Source organism: Heteronotia binoei, chromosome 5, assembly GCF_032191835.1.
Source record: "Heteronotia binoei isolate CCM8104 ecotype False Entrance Well chromosome 5, APGP_CSIRO_Hbin_v1, whole genome shotgun sequence".
Taxonomy (NCBI): domain Eukaryota; kingdom Metazoa; phylum Chordata; class Lepidosauria; order Squamata; family Gekkonidae; genus Heteronotia; species Heteronotia binoei.
Window position 1 is genome coordinate 170,568,355 of NC_083227.1, and position 16,877 is coordinate 170,585,231.

The 16,877-nt window shown below is 44.2% G+C and overlaps 1 protein-coding gene across 1 annotated transcript; it reads left to right on the forward strand.

Moving 5' to 3' along the window:
* The first annotated feature begins 428 nt into the window (after positions 1-428).
* On the forward strand, positions 429-13,034 carry RETN (resistin). The gene is made up of 4 exons (XM_060238354.1): positions 429-644; positions 11,991-12,124; positions 12,620-12,697; positions 12,806-13,034. Exons 1-4 carry the CDS (start codon positions 523-525, stop codon positions 12,940-12,942), a joined length of 471 nt encoding a protein of 156 aa, XP_060094337.1. The 5' UTR covers positions 429-522; the 3' UTR covers positions 12,943-13,034.
* Positions 13,035-16,877: the final 3,843 nt, after the last annotated feature.

Genomic DNA, 16,877 nt, shown 5'->3' on the forward strand with positions numbered 1-16,877 from the left:
GATTCATAGCATAGAAATATGGATTTTAAAAGCCCTTTGCCTGCAGATAAATCTGTAGTTTTAAGCAAAATATGAGTGTGTTCATGTGCTGGGATGCACTTCTGACCCTTTTTGAAAACTCTACATGAACCTTTCCTGTCTGCATTCTCCACCCCGTTAAAATAGTGATGTTGGGTACACTGTGTTTTTAATGTCTGCTTTCCTGGAACCTGAGAGGAGGAAGCTGTTCGTATTAACAGTTGTTAATACGTTCTGTTTTGCTCATTGTTTACAAGTTTGTACTGAGAAATTGGGTTTCTTTCAGCAAATTGCCAAATTGGTACTTAATGGGGAAAGGTCTGAGCTATCCTTTTCTTGCAAAATCTGCAATATTAAATATCTTTCTTCCTTGTTTTGCATAAAAACTATTGAGCAAACCAAGAAATATCTTTCTTCCTTGTTTTGCATAAAAACTATTGAGCAAACCAAGAAATCCCATGAGAACATTTTGTAAAGAATTGCTTTATATATGTCAAGCTGTGAATGGAAGATTGTTTCCTGAAAAGGGAAACCAGTCTGCTGAGAAATGTCGCAACTCAACCATATTTAAAGGGAATAACATGCTCAGTTAGTAAAATCCTGCAAGAAGCTCCTGGTTCTAGAAGGTAAGTGGGTGTTTGCTAGACAAAGGCCCTTTCTGCACCAGTAGGTTCCATTGCTTCTCTGTGCATCTCCGTTGTTGTTTAACTTTCCTTCTGCATTTCCTCCTGGTTTCACCTTTCGTTTCTGTCATCTTTTCCTTCTTGTTCTGCATTGCTTCTCACCCATTCAGCTCCCAGCTTGCTTTCCATCTGCTGTATCCTCCACTTTTCTGAAAGTTGTTTTCCAGGAGATTTTTCACTTGCCTTGCTTCCAGATCAAAGATAATTCAGAAGCATACACATTTCCTTTGATCTTTCAACCCTGCCCTTTTCCTGCCTCTGTTCCTGTCCCCCCCCCTTTTTTGTCAACCCCACTGCTAAAATGGGGGGTTGTTCCTCCCACTTTGCACCTTCCACCTTTTTCCCAACTTTGGCTCCAGTATTGCCAGGGTTTCACATCTTTTTAATCTTTGATCAGTGGCAAAAGAAACCATTAGCAGAGAATGCTCTTAACAGTTTGGTTACAATTAAAGGGAAGGTGTCAATTTTTTTTTTCTTCTTCTCCCTGCTGCAGAGCCAGTTTGGTGTAGTGGTTAAGTGTGCAGACTCTTATCTGGGAGAACCGGGTTTGATTCCCCACTCCTCCGCTTGCACCTGCTGGAATGGCCTTGGGTCAGCCAGAGCTCTGGCAGAGGTTGTCCTTGAAAGGGCAGCTGCTGTGAGTGCCCTCTCCAGCCCCACCCACCTCACAGGGTGTCTGTTGTGGGGGAGGAAGGGAAAGGAGATTGTGAGCCGCTCTGAGACTCTTCGGAGTGGAGGGCGGGATATAAATCCAATATCTTCATCTACCTCACAGGGTGTCTGTTGTGGGGGAGGAAGGGAAAGGAGATTGTGAGCCGCTCTGAGACTCTTTGGAGTGGAGGGCGGGATATAAATCCAGTATCTTCATCTACCTCACAGGGTGTCTGTTGTGGGGGAGGAAGGTAAAGGAGATTGTGAGCCGCTCTGAGACTCTTCGGAGTGGAGGGCGGGATATAAATCCAATATCTTCTTCTTCAGATGGCTAGTCATTTGAGAGCTTAGTAAAAAAAGTGATGCTTTCCTCTCCCCCCCTCCTCCTCGTTCATTCTCTTGCACTCCCCTCTCCCCACACTAAAACCAGTACAAGGGGAAACGGGGCTCTCTGACAGAGGTCAGTCCATGGTTGTGGTCTCTCGGTGACACAAAAATAGCTATGTACAGTAAATGGAATAAAACTGCTGAATGGTTTAGCAGATAAGTTAGTATGAAAGGTTGAGTGGCACAGAGTCACTTAGAATGGGGATTCTGCATGAGGGAAAATTAGACACCTATTTTCAATAATGGTTTGGTAGCTCAGTTTGTTAGAGTGCCATTCTCATTATCTCAAGATCATGGGTTTGAGCCGTGTGTGGGCTAGGGGTTTTTTTTGGGGGGGGGGGGTGTTTGTTAAAATTTAAAATGTAAAACAAGAAGACTCCAGTTTAATGTTAGGCTTGTTTCCAGAGACTGAAAAGTGAGGGTTTTTTAAACTGTAGCTGCTTCCAGAGACTGTTGAAATGGTACCCCCCTCCCCAAACCTAAAACTTTGAAAAAAAATTTCTTTGCATGCTGTAGTGAAAAAGGATTAGTGGTGGGGGGGGGGGTGGCATTTTGGCAGTCTCCAGAAGCCTAAAATGAAAACACAGCCTCATTGTTTTACTTTTTTAAAAAATCAAGGTTATGATTATAGGACATCCCAATTTCTGGTGTATTTTTCTATTATGTATTGTAGTTCAGGGAAAATAGCTTAGTATTAACAGAAATAGAAAGGAAAGTGTATATGTAGCTTTAGAATTCTAATCCCTTTGGACCTCTGCCTAAAAATGAAACTTCACTCCTCTATCTGGCCAGCACTGCTAAAGGGCTCTGTTTAACATCAAATGCTTAAGGGATTAGTTTCCCAAGGTTTTTAAGCTGAGTGCGAAGAGGCATTACGCCTCAGAACAGCAGAAGGTGCCATCCCTTGAAGGCACCCACTTGTTACATCCAAGAAAAGGGAATTTATGGTGACCTTTTGGTACCAAGATAAGGTCATTCCCAATTTTAATGTTAAGGTTGCTGGCTACAGCATGTCCAGCATAGCCTTGAGATGCTTCCCACTTCTCAGTGTAAAGCTGTCTTTGTGTTTATTATTCAATGTATCTTATTGTTCTGATAACTGCCAAGGAAAGATCTTTGTGTTCTTTGATATGTAAACATCTGCTAATGAATGTAAGATAATCACAATTTAGGATACCCAATGCAAGGATGCCAAGTCAAATGAGTGTCTGTACCTATTGACCAGTTGTGTGAGCTTTATGTCAATACCTGTCCCCTTGTTCTTCCTGTATTTCACAGAGAACTCTCTGATATTCTGAGATTTGTTGCCTTAGAACTGTTCTCTCTGTTTATTATAATAAACACCAGTTTTCCTTCTTCGTCACTGGGACTTCAGCTGTGTGTTCCTTAATTGGGCCTGGGGCACATGAGCCATGCATTTGCATGGAACATGATAGTGGTTGTGGTAGTATCTCAATGTCTTCCAAGCAGTAGCTGTAGCTATCAGGGTGTGTCTGTGCCAACCCCAATCACCTCTTCCCCTCGGTAGATACTAGGAGAGTGACTGCTGCCCATGGAGTGCAAGAGAGGGCTCTTCACCAGCCAGTCCCCCAGTCTGGAACCAGAGTGCTTGCGATGGCTGTCCCTTGCCCATGGCAGCTTCCACGTTCCAAAGACAGTAGAACCACTCCACAACCTTGTTTCCTTCTTTGATCGAGTGATAAGCTTACTGGATCAAGGGAGTGCTGTTGATGTTGCTTACCTGGATTTCAATAAAGCTTTTGACAGGGTTCCCCATGATGTTCTGATGGGTAAACTAGAGGACTGTGGACTGGACTCTAGGATAATTAGGTAGATGGGGAACTGGTTGGGAAACCGCACTCAAAGAGTAGTTGTCAATGTATGCTGTACATTGCCCAGAGCCCAGTGTGAGCTGGGATGGGGTGATTAATCAAGTTTAATAAATAAATAAATGGAATTTCATCTGAATGGAGGGAGGTGTCCAGTGGGGTGCCACAGGGTTTGATTCTGGCCCTGGTACCGCCCCCCCTCTTTCTCTCGCTCTCTCTCGTGCTTGTCGGCTTCTATTCCGCCTTCTCCCGTAACCAGGCTCAAGGTGGATCACAACATATAATAGTAACAATACAAAGCTATAAAACAGAGTTAAAATACCACATTAAAATTAAACAGTAAAAACAATAACCGATAAATAAAATGCACCATCGGCACAGCATGTCAAGAAGCCAGTTATAAACTCACATTTAAGTGATGGTGATAGCGCTGCAATAAGGTACAATGTCCCCACCAGGGAGGCCAAATGATGGAATAATAGGACGCCCGCTGCCTCAACCATAAGCCCAGCAGAACAGCTCCATCTTGCAGGCCCTACGAAATGGTAGTAGTTCAGTTCTTGGGTAACAAATTATGTTCAATCAGGTAAGTCACCACTGGATACCATAACTGTATGATTTTCTTTTCATACAAGGTTGGGGGCATATCTTTATCTAGATAAGCCAGTTTATTAAGGATAAAGTAGTCCCAAATCATATTCCTCCACATAGTTACAGACAGTATATGAATGGATTTCCAGTTGTAATTCAACAAGATCTGAACACACTGGAAAAGTGGGTGGAAATGAATAAGATGCAATTTAACAAGTATAAGTATGGCGTTTGGGTAGCAAAAATGAGGAACTGGATGGGGGATACATTTTTGAGTAGCAGTGTGTGAACAAGATCTTGGGGTACAGGTGGACTGTAAGTTAAACATGAGCAGCCAGCGTGATGCAGTGACAAAAAAAGCTAATGCAGTTTTGTGGTGTATCAAAAGAGGCATAACATCAAAATCGCAAAAGGTCATAGTCCCTCTGTACACTGAATTGGTTAGGCTGCACCTGGAGTGTTGTGTACAGTTCTGGAGGCCTCACTTCAAGAAGGATGTGGACAGAATGGAGCAGGTGATCAGGATCCTGGAGTCCAAGCCGTAGGAGGAAAGGCTATGGGATTTGGAAACGTTCAACCTGGAGAAGAGGAGATTGAGGGGGGACATGATTGTTCTCTTGAAGTATTTGAAGGGCTGTCACTTAGAGGTGGTCAGGGAGCTATTCCTGTTGGCAGCACAGGAGAGGACTTGCAATGGTGGGTTTAAATTGGTAACTGGAAAAAAGCACAAAGGAAAAAAAAATCCCAAAGGAAAAATGCCCAAAGAAAAAACCTCATGGACATAAATTCTCACAGGAAAAAAGCCCCCATGGAAAAATATGTAAAGCACCACAGATGTTTATAATTATGGATATTTTGTTATTTTAGGATTAAAATAAGTCATATTCACATGCAACAAAAAGTGACCATTTTGTTATTTTTATATTGCTATTTTAGGATTAAAATAAGTCGTGTTCACATGCAACAATAAATGATCATTGTGTTATCAATGAACTTTATTAAGAAGGATAATCAATAATAACAGAAATTAAACTCTACATAGAAATATATTTAAATAAAATTAAATACTTTAACTTTATTAATTGACAATTTGTCAGACTTTTTAATGTTAATACATTGTGGTACACCCAGTGACCACGACAAAAGACTATTTAACCTTAATAGTAAAATCAACGGTTATTTAACAACAACTCAGACATAATTCTTCATTGCAAATTAGCCAGTCTCTTTAAGCAACTAAGTTTATCTTCCACCTGCTCATATTGCTGCACAGAAGTGGCAACCATGTCATGTAGTGCCTCATATTTCCTCTTTTTCACCTCTAGACGGTAGGGTTGCCAATCCCCAGGTGGGGACAGGGGATCCCCCAGTTTCGGAGACCCTCCCCCCGCTTCAGGGTCCTCAGAAAGCGGGGGGAGGGGAGGGAAATGTCTGCTGGGAACTCTGTTATTCCCTATGGAGATTTATTCCCATAGAAAATCATGAAGAATTGATCCGTGGGTATCTGGGGGGGTTGTTTTTTGAGGTAGAGGCGCCACATTTTCAGTATAGCATCTAGTGCCTCTTCCCAAAATGCCCCCCAGGTTTCAAAAAGATTGGACCAGGGGGTCCAATTCTATGAGCCCCAAAAGAAGGCGCCCCTATCCTTCATTATTTCCTATGGAAGGAAGGAATTGAAAAGGTGTGCCGTCCCTTTCAATGTGATGGCCAGAACTCCCATTAGAGTTCAGTTATGCTTGTCACAGCCTTGATCTTGGCTCCACCCCAATGTCTCCTGGCTCCACCCCCAAAGTCCCCAGATATTTCTTGAATTGAACTTGGCAACCCTACTAGGTGGCCTGCCTGTGCATTAGCCGATGTTAGTTTGTGACAAGCCAGGTCCCTCTGCAGTCCCTTGAATAGAGACCACACATTGGGATGACTGAAATGGAACAAGGAATTAAGAGCATTGTGAAATCCCTCACAACAGTTTGGTGACTGTTCCAGGGTTGCATCATGATGCTTCCATATTCTTAGTGTATTCGCAAACCTCAGCTGATGGTGGTCCAGGCAGAGATCAGGCCACAGGCAAGCTCAGGAATACAGCAAACTTTATTTAACGTGCACACGGACCCCAGATCAGACTCATGTCCAAAAGAATCTGGGAGCCCCGATTTCAGGAAGGTTTACAGTTTTATAGTCACAGACAATCACTTCCAGTAAAGGACCACCCCCATATGCTATACATCATTACAAGCATCATATTACTAAAAGAACAAGGAGGAGACAGGGAGGGTCTTTCCATACATGGCATTATTGCTGCAAATACCTTTTAAGCAATATCCTTTATCATAAACACATTTGCACTTTTGACTTACTCTTGAGACATTTTCTTAAATGCTATGCCAGCAAATGTAGCTGGTTCCAGTTCCTCTTTTCACTAGCTGCTACTCAGCAAGTAGGGTTGCCAAGTCCAATTGAAGAAATAGCTGGGGATTTTGGGGGTGGAGCCAGGAGACTTTGGGGGTGGAGCCAGGAGATGTTAGGGGTGGAGCCAATATCAAGGCTGTGACAAGCGCCGCAGCCGCAGGTTCCCGCGCCGCAGCCGCACTAGCAGCTGTCCCTCCCTCCTCCTCCCGCTCATTCCTCCCCGCCCCTCCGCGGCCGCCTGAGGCTGGAGGCCTGGGTGAAGCAGGGCGGTGGCGCGGGCATGGAGAGCAGGGCCGGGGGCTCGGGGCCTCCTCCTCGGCCTCCGGCGCTGCCGCGCTGGTGCTGGCGGGGCTGTGCTGCACCCCTTCAAGAGTTCCCTCACTGCCCTGGGCCGCGCCTGGCTCCGCCGCCTCCGCTGCTCCGGCGTGCCCGATCTCCTCGCCGCGCTCCTGCTGCCGCTCTGCTGCGCCAACGCCGCCAGCGAGGCCCTCGGCCGCCAGCTCCTCCACCGCCACCTCCTCCTGCTGCTGGGCACCGGCGGGCCCGCCGCCTACGGGTTCACTGGACGGGGAGGGGGCAGCAGCGGCTCGCCATTCCCCCCCTCCCCCCGCTTCCGTTTTTTGGGGGAGCGGGGGAAGAGGGTGGAAATCCTGGGGTCCCCCGCCAGGGTGGGAGGGTTGGGACCCCTATCAGCAAGCCAAGTTCCTCTTTTTTCCAGTTCATTCTACTGCTACTTGGAAGTGGGGGCTAAGCAGGGGAGAGGCCAATTTCTCCTTTATGGCAGACAGATTTCAAATACCCTGATACATTTTAATTCCTACTCATCCCTAGGCCCAATCCCCAGGCCCAGGAGCCTAATTTATTTGTGGCCTGCTATAATTGGAAACTGAGGATCTCTACTTGCTGCACCCTCAATATATGTCAAAAAGAAGTACATGAGCACTGCATTGCAGCTGTCTTCTTCTGGGACAAAGACTAATGCAGCAAGAGATTTCAGTGTAATTTTTATGTTCGTATTGGTTTCATATTCACTTTTCAAGCCAACACTGTTGCTTTTCCGAATGAGGCTGACACAGGTGAAAATAACACTCTTTGACCTCAGCGTGTGGACAGGCAATCCTCACTGCATTCATACAGGCCTTCTCAAAATCCACTAAAACCTTTTAAGGTGACAGATCTGGAATCAATAGCTTCATTATTTCAAACATTCTATTATAGGTGTCAATGTTCTTTTTTTGAAGTAAAATGTAAATACATGGTGGATATGAATTACCCACCTTGGTGTCACGAGCTGGGGCTGAGTCAGGCAAAGTCCAGGGGCGGTCCAGGGTCTGCAACTGGTGAGCAAGGTGGGTCCAAGGCGCCAAAACAGAATCGTAATCCAGGTATCACAGGTCAGCGGTTCCGAAGCCGAAGTCAGGGGGTCCAGAGGTCCAAGCCAAAGTCAGGAGCCGGAGTGGATGCTAGGATGTCAGGTATGTGACTAGTTGCTTCCACAAAGCCTCCTCCCAAAGCCCACAGCTATATAGCCCTCTGCTGCCTGTTGCTCATTTGGGCTAATTGCTGGCTCAGAGCAGCAGCCAGGATCCTGCCGAAACTTAAGCATCTTCACACTTAGAAGGGCCAGAATCCTTTCAACACTCAGGGCTCAGGGAGCGTCTTGCTTGTGAGCGTGCCGCCCTCCTCCGATCCCTGAGGTCCCGACGAAGGTGGTCACGCACACGAGCCACCCGAGAGGGCGAGGCAGGGGGGCTTGGATCTTCTTCAGCAGGAGGCAGGGGCACTGGTGCAGGTGGCAGGGGCACAGTTCCTTCTGCAGGCTCTGCAGGCTCGGCTTCTTCTGCAGGGTCCCCAGCACCCATGACACTTGGCATGCCAAGTGTACAGTTGGTAAAACATATTTGGCATTTTATCAAAGGTGCCATCTCCATAGATGGTATCTTTGTTTAATTCAAGCATAGGATCTCTATCACCTAAAACCAGAATTCTGCCTGGATTTTTCCACATCGGAATTGTGAAGTATCAGTTGCCTATACTTTTCAGGAATGTCAAAATGTATGGTTTTTGGGTTAGGCAAATTACTGCCTGCTCTTTGATAGCTTCTCTTTCTTAAACAGCAGAAGTAGTTAAGGCCTCATGATCTAAGAAGTTAAGCAGGGCTGACTTTGGCAAGTATCTGGAAGGAAGAAATCAATAAACATAGTTGGAATTAATAAAAAGATGGTATAATGGAGAATTGATCCACGGGTATCTGGGGTTCTAAGGGGGCTGTTGTTTGAGGTAGAGGCACCAGATTTTCAGCATAGCATCCAGTGCCTCTACCCAAAATACCCTACAAGTTTCAAAAGGATTGGACCAGGAGTCAAATTCTATGAGTCCCAAAAGAAGGTGCCCCTATCCTTCATTATTTCCTATGGATGGAAGGCATTTAAAAGGAGCATGGTCATTTTAGATGTGATGTCCAGAACTCCCTTTGGAGTTCAATTGTGCTTGTCACAACCTTGCTCCTGGCTCCATCCCCAGAGTCTCCTGGCTCCACCCCCAAAGTCCCCAGATATTTCTTGAATTGGACTTGTCAACCCTATGCCATGTGGGCTTCTTTCAGTATGGGCTTTTTTCCGTGTGGGCTTCTTTCCATGTGAGCATTTATGACTGTGGGGTTTTTCCTTTGGGCTTTTCCCCTAGAACCTTTACATTAAGGGTAGGAAAGTACCAGTGATATTAGGAAAAACATTTGTACAGTAAGAGTTGTTCAACAGTGGAATCAGCTACCTGGGGAGGTGGGGAGCTCCCCCTCACAGGCAGACTTTAAGCAGCGGCTGGACAAGCACTTATCAGGGATACTCTAAGCCAGGGGTGTCAAACATGCAGCCCGGGGCCGAATCAGGCCCCTGGAGGGCTCCTATCAGGCCCCCAAGCAACTGGCTGTCATCTGCTTCCTTCTCCCTCTCTCTTGCTTCCTTCTGCATCACAGCTTGCTTTGCCAGGCTGGTTCAATCGCACAGGAGCTACAGAGCAAAACCTCTATTTTTTTCCATTGGCTGAGGCTCCTCCCTTGGGGAGGAAGGTGAGGGAAACAGAGCTTGTTTTTCCAGGCTCTTTCAATCGCACAGCAGAGCTACTCAGCCAAGCCTCTCTTCCTTCACCCTCCTGGTCCTCTGGGGAAGGGAGGAAGAAAGGAAGGAGCCAGAGCCTCCTTTACCCAGTTCCCTGCATCCTATGGGAGAGATAAAAAGAAAGCACCTTTAATACAAGTGCTAACATTTTAAGCATGTTTAAGTTGTTTAAAAAATTGATTGTGTGTATTTGTGTCCCATATAAAGTTTATATCTCTGCTACCTAATCTTAAATAGGTACACAGACACAGCATGGCCCGACATGGCCCGGCCCAACCTGACTTGGGCTGGCCCAACAAGGTCTCGTTTACATCAGATCCGGCCCTCATAACAAATGAGTTCAACACCCCTGCTCTAGGCTGATCCTGCATTGAGCAGGGGTTGGATTAGACAGTTTGTATGGCCCCTTCCAACTCTGGGATTCTATGACTCTTAGAATGTGATCCATGGACCCTGATCTGGGTCATGGGTACATGTGGCAACCTTGACTTTTTGTAGCATGGGAAGGGAACAGTCAGGAAATGCTGGGCATTTCTTCACTCAGAATCATCCCTTCAATATGCTTCCTCCTCATGAATTCAGGTATAGAATCGCCTTAAAAACACAGAACTCAATGGGAAGAAGAACATGGGGAGGGACTTTTAAGAAGAAAGTCAAACAGAAGGGAAAGGATTCATACTCCTGTGTGTGCATCATGGAGAGTTTTTGTTTTGTATGTAAAAGGTGTCAAATTCAGTTCCAGCATATCCAGTTAAAGGTGTTGGAGTAAGCAACTCAGCATGCCTGGACATTGGGGGTTGCTACATCTCTCTAAGTTATCTCCTTGAGTGGGATGCTTCTCTTTGTCTTAAACTGGGAGCTGCCTTTTGACCCCTGCTCTCTCCACTTTGTCCTCTCACTCTCTCTACATGGCCTTCCATGGAGATACATGTTTCTGCAGGTCTCTCCTATAGAGATAGTGCCCTCATACTTCCAGACACATGATGCCAGATTGGCTGGTCATGTATGATAGGGAAAATACTCTTTAGATTAGGCTTCTTTCTTCTCCTTTCAACTGCAACCTGAATGTGAACTGGCTCTACTTGAATAAATGTAAGTTTACCTTTTTTGCAATATGCTTCTTGGGAGATTTATTTACTACACTCAGTATCATACTTCTCTGACTGGGCAAACTCTGCTATATTAACAACATATCCCAATAAGTGGATGCTATGAAAGACCCTGGTGTTTCATACCATCACCAGTGTTTCATACCATCACCAGTGGTCTGACCTAGCCTCAGATCGCAAAGCATGGAGGCACACCATCCACCAGGCTGTCTCTTCCTTTGAGAACGCACGCATAGCTGGTCTTGAGGACAAAAGGAGATTGAGGAAGAATCGCACTGCTACAGCACCAACCCCAAATCAGACTTTTCCCTGCAGCTACTGTGGCCGGACCTGCCTGTCCCGCATTGGTCTTGTCAGCCACCAGCGAGCCTGCAGCAAACGTGGACTATTGCACCCTTCTTAAATCTTCGTTCGCGAAGCCAAGCCGAGAGAGAGAGGGATGAAAGACCCTTGCCTGAGATAATTGGAAATAGCTGCTAGTCAAAGTGGGCAATACCCATCTTCCTAGACTGATGGTAGACTCAGGAAAAGACTTCGTTGGGTATTCTGGTTCTGTTTTTTAAAACAACCTAACAAATCTTTGTTACAGAAATTGTAACTGGATATGCTGGAACTGAACTCGACATTTTATACATACAAAACAAAAACTCTCCATGATGCACACACAGGCGTATGAATCCTTTCCCTGCTGTTTGATTTTGTTCTTAAAAGTCCTGCCCCACACACACACTCTGGCTTAAGGCAGTTTATAATTCAAAAAGTATACAAAATATGGTAAAACCACAATTAACCTTTCTCAGCAGAAAATGCCTGCATCTTAAATCATATCAAAAGTCCTCACAAATAAAATAACACCTCCTAAAAACTTCTAAAGACGTTGCCATCTTCACCTCCTTTGGGTGTCTGTTTCAAAAGGTGGCAGATACTGCAGAGAAGGAATGGCTTCTAGTAAATACCAAGCAGGCTACTTTTTATGCTGGAGAACAGCTAGATGGTGGCAACCAGAATACTATATTCGGAATTAGTAGACATATTAAGATAGAGGTAGGTAGCTGTTGTTTGCTTGTATATCATCTTATGCCCTGAGTGATACTGGATAGTGTATTTAGAAAAACCATATCAGTTAAAACCTTGTATGCAGGGATTCTGCCACCATGGCATGGGACTGTATATAATGGCTTTTTTTTTTCTCTGCAGGAAGTTCTGCACCAAGATGATGAAGATATTCCTGCTGTTTGCAGTATTGATCCCTTCTCAGTGCACAAGTGCTCAGTCATGTACAGTTGATAATGTGATTAACTTGATGATCAAGTCATCCACTGACTCACTAGGTATTGAGATCTGTATGGACCAGAGTTGCCAGCTCCAGCCTGGGAAATTTCTGGAGATTATGTTCTTATGTTCTTATTTGGGTCCAGTGGTTTAGAGCCAATTTTATGTAGTGCAGGGGTGGCCAGACTTGCTTAACATAAGAGCCGCAAGACATGAATGTCAGATATTTTAGAGCCATAAGGAAGGCAAATAGATGGGGGGGAAGGAGGATAGAAAAGCAAGCAACTTTAACTTTAAATGCATTTTCCAAGCTGCCAGCTGGCTTGGCATGGCAAAGTGATTTAGAGGGAGAAACACCTTCTCCAAGTTGGCCAATGGGGCGGTGGGGGCTTCAAGAGGCAATTGTAGGGAAGTGTTGGCCTTTCAGTCATTGGGGTCTATCACAGTGAGAAGCAGAATACTGGACTAGATGGACTGTTAGTACCAATCATCAAGCCTACTCTTATGTACTTGAGGGTGACTGTGATGAAAGTAACTGCTGTCTCACCTTGCAGTGTCTTCAATCCTGTCAAAAGTCGATCTTACTTGCACCAATGTAGTGTCACGTGGGGCTGATGTTTCCTGTCCTTCAGGTAAGTCATTTACTGTGCCTGATGGGGAGCTTCATCTGGGAGAAAATCAAGAGCTGGGAACTGAGGATGAACTGTTTTGCTACTTTGACCTCTTTCTTTCCATCCTAGGTTACAAGGCCACTGCTTGTGCCTGTGGAATGGCTTGTGGATCCTGGGATATCCGTGGTAATTCTGATTGTCACTGCCAGTGTCAGAACATTGACTGGACTTCAGCCCGGTGTTGCAGATTTGCTCTTGTTGGCTGATAGTGCCTCAGAAGCATACTGGCTATTTGACTGTAGCAGCTATGGTCAATAAAAGCATTTATCATTTGTTAAAATAAAAGCATCTATCATTTGTGGATAAGTGTTTTAAGTTTTTCCCTGAATTCATTCAAGCATGGTAGCTACCTAGAGATGAGAAACTGGGGCCTCTGCAGAATCAATAGCTAGCGCACTGCTGCCACTCCATACTCATTGTAGGGTTTGGAACTTTTTCTGTAAAGACAGCAGCATGTATCAGACTTTAATAATAATTCAGCAGAGAGGACCATGGAAAAACAGGTAAATGAAGAATAAAAAAACTGTGGTCAGATTACTAATATAAATTGTAATATATCGTATTCAATACAAATTAATCACAGTACATTCAATGTGTAGAAAATTCATGTAACAATCTCCCAATAAACTACGTATTCCAATTAAAGTGCTTGTGTCAAAGTCTATAAATATTTCAATCGGTGGTGCCAGAAATGGAAACTTGTACAGGCTGTCTTAGATCCTCTGACGTTCCTTGCCAGCTAATTTGCATGTTTCAAGTAAACTTCCTCGTGGAGGAAAAAAAGTAGTCCACCATTAACAAGTTCCAACCACTCTTACAAAAGTCAATCCATTCTCCAAGCACAACAATTCTTTTAGTGGAAAAAATCTCTCACAGTAAAATAATTGTTGTGCTTGGTTGTATGTACTTTATTAGGAGATTGTTACATGAATTTTCTATACATTGAATGTGTTGTGATGAATTTGGATTGTATCAAACTTTAGACTGGAGGAAGCTAAGGCTTCCATTGGAGATAGAGCCACTTAAGATGGGTGAAGGCTCTGTAAGGCTGGAGGAAGGCCACTCCTTGCTCAGTGCAGTGGTAGGATATATGCCATTATCAGTATAAGTGATATATGTCCTTGTTCAAAGAGGGTGTCTTAGGAGGCAATATCATTTATTAATTCATTTGTTTCTTTTAACCTAACTTTCTCCAAAAGGGACTCAGAGACAGGGCAGAAATAATTTTCTTCGCCATCTCCCCTTCTCCAGTTGATCTTGTTGACGGTCAGCATCCGGTGAAGAATTAAAATTGCGTCAGAGGGGGCCATTTTCTTTTCTCTTCGTTTGTTTCACATAATCACCGTTTTCCCTTCTGTTTTCACTGCCACTGATTCACTCTTTGTAATGCAAGGCTCCTGTGGACTTGCCCTTTCATTAGCTGTTAGATCCTCTTCGCTCAAATAGTTAGCTGTAAACATGAAGTAATTTTTAAGATGCTACTTAAGTGAAATAAAATCCTCCTTTAAAGATCTGAAAATTGCACTGGTATCTTTTTAATGTGCCATTTCATTAAATGATGCCATTTTAAAATTCAACTTATGCCTTTCGGTCTCTCAAATCAGGTTATTTTTCACTTCTCTCTTGTAAATTCTTGTTCTACAGCAACGTTAACAGAGCTTGTTAAGAGACATTCTTTCAGTTACAAACAGATAAAGAACTCTCTGTGTTTCCCTTTTATAGTCAGATCATTTTGCAGATTCTTGATAATCTTTGTACTATATGTCCAATTAAAGTCTGGGTCAATTTTATTGTTTATATTCAAGCCAGTTTGAGTAATTAAGATTGCACATCATGTTGCCAGACCTTTTGAAGTAATCCGTGAGCTAGTCTATAGACGGTATGTTAAGTGGGCCATCAGGGGGTAGAGTTGGAGAAGATAAAACACCCACTTGTTAGGCAGAGCTGTCGCTTTTGATGTGGAGGAATGTTGCTTTAAAGAGTGTACTGTAGAAAAAGAAAGCAAAAAGTGTTCGGGAGTCTTTCTTTCTTTGCTGATTTCAGCGTTCAAAGCCACAGAGCTTCGGGAAGCATGACAAGCCTTGGGGGCCGTTGCCTTTAGCCCCCTCCACCCACTCGTGGAACTCCCATGCCAAAGAGAAAGCTCAACAAGCCCCCCCCCCCCAGAATAAGAATTGCTGTAGAGAGCGTCTGCAAGCAACCTGAAGCCAAGATGACGGATCCCGGAAGTCAGTCTGAAGAAGGAGTATTGCCGCGGGGGCTTAGCCCCCAGGGAAAAAATGGGGGGGGCAGGAGCCCCCCTGTACTTTACGCCCATGGATGTGTCTATCAATAAACCTTTTCTGAATCTCAGCAAGAGGCCTGATTATTGAGGACTATTCAGGAGCTGACCGTAAGAACAATAACCAGAAAACATAATTCAACATACCAGCTGCATAACTACAATAAAGGGAAACTTCAGTACAGCAATACATGGCAGCTTACATTAATACATGGCAGAAGACCTGGGAGGGATTCTGACATCACCTCTAGTTCCAGATTTATGAATTTATGTGTAAGGTTTTTCTGAGTGACACCCATGTAGACTTCATTTGTGCAATGAAGCTCATTATTGATTTGCCACTAGTGAAAGCTCCTTGACTGAGCTTGCCAGAACTAAAGCATTGAGTACACAGTTTACACTTCAATCATTTCCAAAAGCACAGTTTTTTCCCTTGCTCCACACCCCACCCCCAAGCCCAAGCATTCTACAGTCTAGGTTTCCATTATAATAACTATGTTACATTATACAGCTCTTATCTTTGCACTTGGAAGCCTGTAAGCTCAGTTGCTAGTTAATGGGCAAAAAGGGGGGGGGGAGGCAAAGGGAGCAAGAATGGAAAGAAAACAAAAGCATTCTCACAGTTTGTCAAGAACATTCTAACTTATAATACGGTTTGCAATACTGTTTACAATAGATTGATAGTGTGGGTTACCAACAGATTGGAGGAAAGGTGTCCAGTACCCCCCAAAACAACAAATGAACACAGGCACAAATACATGGCAGAATACCCATTCTGACATTCTTCCCCTGCCCCAAGATCACTCCCCCTTCAGTTTCTCAGGGAAGCATTTGTCAAAGTCCTTCAATAATCTGGGGGCCATAGGTGTAAACTATGGAGGGGGGGGGGCTCAAGCCTTCTCAATTTATACCCTATCCTATCCCCAAAATGGGCTCAGGATGGCTTACGTCATAAAACCAACAATATAAAAGTAAAACAATGATCAATGATTAATAACAAAAAAACCACGTCTCATGACAGATCAATATTTGTGTGTGTGTAACCCCAGAAACTCTAGTGTCTGAAAAATATCAAAAGGTAGGAAGGCACTGGGAAGGGGCTATAGATACCACTTTGTTGGTGTTAAAGGTGCCACTGGGCTCAAATTCAGTTCTCACATCTGTTAATTGCTTTATTATCTGTATACCAATTTACTGTGATTTACACATCTTACCCAATGTGTTATTCCAATCTTAGCTGGATTTATTGCTCAGTTACTTACTCCTCCCCCCTTACCTATATGTAATACTTGAGTAAATCTGTTTCAGTGAATCTTAAGGAGTGGCTGTACTAAGCTTCTCAGTTCTCACTTGTGCCCATAACGGAACGTTATTTGACTTGTAGGTGCCACTGAACTCAAACCTCATTCCCATATCTGTTTGTTAACTCTTGTATTTGCATGGTAATTTTATGCCATTCATAGATCTTTCTCACATCCAGTCTCGGCTATAATCACCCAGTATTTATGCATCTTGGCTTTCCTGACAAGCACTCAGCCTCTGTAAGTAAGGGTTGAGGAAACAGTTTTCAATGTATCTGACAAAGCGTGCTAGCACAGGATAGCTGATACCCAGAATAAAACTTTGTTGGTCTTAAAGGTGTCACTAGACTCAAACTTCGTTCAACTATTAATGATTGGAGAAGAAATTGGGGGGAAGAGTAGCACTGTATTGCTGTGTTGCATACATATTGCTATAGGATTTGGGGGTTCTTTTGGTAGATAGATATTTTGTGCCTTCTTCAAGCAACTATTGGGGTGGGGAGGTAGGATATGGCAGGAGAGGATGCTTGTGGGAGCAGAAGGGGTAACAGGGGACTGG